This window comes from Anguilla anguilla, chromosome 6 (genome assembly GCF_013347855.1).
Source record: "Anguilla anguilla isolate fAngAng1 chromosome 6, fAngAng1.pri, whole genome shotgun sequence".
Taxonomy (NCBI): domain Eukaryota; kingdom Metazoa; phylum Chordata; class Actinopteri; order Anguilliformes; family Anguillidae; genus Anguilla; species Anguilla anguilla.
Window position 1 is genome coordinate 61,295,005 of NC_049206.1, and position 2,784 is coordinate 61,297,788.

General features: G+C 50.6%; 1 protein-coding gene across 1 annotated transcript in view; it reads right to left on the minus strand.

Moving 5' to 3' along the window:
• Window positions 1-814: 814 nt before the first annotated feature.
• Window positions 815-2,784, minus strand: part of ppp2r5a (protein phosphatase 2, regulatory subunit B', alpha isoform) — a 28,242-nt gene continuing 26,272 nt past the window's right edge. Inside the window, exons 11-13 of the mRNA XM_035421902.1 lie at window positions 2,689-2,784; window positions 2,116-2,217; window positions 815-1,860 (exon numbers count right to left, since the gene is read on the minus strand). The exon at window positions 2,689-2,784 is cut by the window's right edge and continues 32 nt beyond it. Coding sequence (XP_035277793.1) covers window positions 1,629-1,860; window positions 2,116-2,217; window positions 2,689-2,784 — 430 coding nt within the window. The 3' untranslated portion in view covers window positions 815-1,628. The remainder of the gene's footprint in view (window positions 1,861-2,115; window positions 2,218-2,688) is intronic.

The window sequence follows — 2,784 nt, forward strand, 5'->3', positions numbered from 1 at the left end:
CTGGAGGGCCGCAGAGGCAGCAGGTTTAACTCCAGTCCTGGAGGGCCGCAGCGGCAGCAGGCTTAACTCCAGGTTTAACTCCAGTCCTGGAGGGCCGCAGAGGCAGCAGGTTTAACTCCAGCCTTGGAGGGCCGCAGAGGCAGCAGGTTTAACTCCAGTCCTGGAGGGCCGCAGAGGCAGCAGGTTTAACTCCAGTCCTGGAGGGCCGCAGAGGCAGCAGGTTTAACTCCAGTCCTGGAGGGCCGCAGAGGCAGCAGGTTTAACTCCAGTCCTGGAGGGCCGCAGAGGCAGCAGGTTTAACTCCAGTCCTGGAGGGCCGCAGAGGCAGCAGGTTTAACTCCAGTCCTGGAGGGCCGCAGAGGCAGCAGGTTTAACTCCAGTCCCGGAGGGCCGCAGCGGCTGCAGGTTTAACTCCAGTCCTGGAGGGCCGCAGAGGCAGCAGGTTTAACTCCAGTCCTGGAGGGCCGCAGAGGCAGCAGGTTTAACTCCAGTCCTGGAGGGCCGCAGAGGCAGCAGGTTTAACTCCAGTCCCGGAGGGCCGCAGAGGCAGCAGGTTTAACTCCAGTCCTGGAGGGCCGCAGAGGCAGCAGGTTTAACTCCAGTCCTGGAGGGCCGCAGAGGCAGCAGGTTTAACTCCAGTCCTGGAGGGCCGCAGCGGCTGCAGGCTTAACCCCAGTCCTGGAGGGCCGTGGGCACACTCACTACCCAGGACTCAGGCTTCTGTACAGCAGCTTTAAACCCCCTCTCTCCTTCATCACTGTTTTCTAAAGAATTCAATCATTTCATTCATTAACAAAACTCTCACAAGAAAAACTTTCAATCTTTACAACTGCTTTTATTTAGTCCAACTTTTTCCACAGTTTTTTTTTTGGAAAAATACTTAATAAGAACATAAATCTGTGCCCATCTTTGATTCATTAATTTTTTTCTAATTTTTCGTATTAATACTTTAAATAGGTTTTATGGCTGTACGTTTTGTATATATTACAGTAGCAAACAACCTTTTCATCATCAGAGAAAAGTAAAAATATTAAATGTGAAACATTATTAGACACCCCCAATACAGGAAACGACAGGGTGGGATTCACTCTGGTTCCGTACAGAAACTCATTTACCCCCCCCCCCCCCCCCCCCACAGAAAGCCCCTCTCCCCCCCATTGGCAGCAGTAGGAAAAGCACACAGAACAGCCAGTAACAGCCACCTATGCTCTCTATGTGCAGCACAATCAGGAAAGTGTTCTTCAAGTCACGACTGCTCTCTCCATCCTCCCCATTTCCAACATACATTTCATACCACAAAAAAGTTTATTTAATAGTCAGTGAAGTAACTAACAGTGACAGAACAAATCTTTGATTAGACGAAAAAAAAAAACTGTTATCAACATACTGTGGTCACACTGGAACATCCAAAAATATTCTTAAAAGTTGAAATATATACTTTTATATTTCATTTATTTCATTTTTTCTGCCAAGTGAAAATAGCTGGCATATAATATTTCTTATATATTTTTCTCTTTTAACATATTTATGAGGTTTTACATTTCTTATTTTTATTATTTTTACCCTCCTCCCTGACTTCCTGACAGTTCTCAGCCTTTACTAAGCAAAAGAGAAAAAGGGGTCCTGGGTTATTTGGCACACGTGGGGCTCTCCTCGGCGACGGCGGATGGGATGCTGTCGCTGTTGCTGTTGCCGTTGTCGGCGGCGACCGTGGTGCTGATGCTGCTGTTGTTATTGTTGTTGTTGCTATGGGCGTTCTGCAGGCTGTGGCTGTTATTCTGCATGTTGGGCACCTGCTGGAGCTTCACCTCCTCCAGTTTCTTCCACAACTCCTCCCTCTCCTGCTCCTTCTTCTTCTCCCTGACACACACACGCGCACACACCACACATGCACGCACACCACATGCACACACACCCAAACACGTACACAAACACATACACACACGGACACACCACGCACGCACACACACATACACCACACACACGCGCGCACACCACACACGCACACACACACACCACACACGCACACACACACACACACACAGCCAGTTTATCAGAACGGCAGGCCTCTATCTCAGAGTAATTTCTCTCTCTCTTTCGCTCGGCCTCTCTCACCGTTGTCTCTCCGCTTTGTAAGAAGCGGTCAGCTCATCAAACAGAGTGCTGTTGATTTCCATCAGAGTCTTCAGCACGTTGTACACCAGCGCTATGATGGTCCTGCATCACAGCAAACAACATCATTCAGGACTCCTGAAAAACCCTGCTAAAAGCAGCCCCGCCGTCCCACACCGTCCCGCAGGTTCCCACAGCGTCCCACAGCGTCCCACACCGTCCCACAGGTTCCCACAGCGTCCCACACCGTCCCACAGGTTCCCACACCGTCCCGCACCGTCCCACAGGGTCCCACAGGTTCCCACACCGTCCCGCACCGTCCCACAGGGTCCCACAGCGTCCCACAGCGTCTCGCAGGACACACGGGACACACAGTCAAACTGGTGCACACTCAACAGCATCGTACCGCCATCTTAAAGCTCCTGAGATTAAAGCAGAATAGACATGGGAGCAGAAAGGCACTATATACTGAAGAAAAATGCGCGACTTTGGCATGTTCCAACATTTCTGTGCTGAACAACTCAGGAACAGCAGCCATAATCGAAGGAAACCGAGGAGGAGGTGGGGGGTACCTACTGGTTCCAGTGCTCTTTGGAGATTCGGTACAGGCTGCCGAACATGATGGGCAGCACCTTGTCGATGTTTTCCTCGATCAGACTCAGGATGTACTCG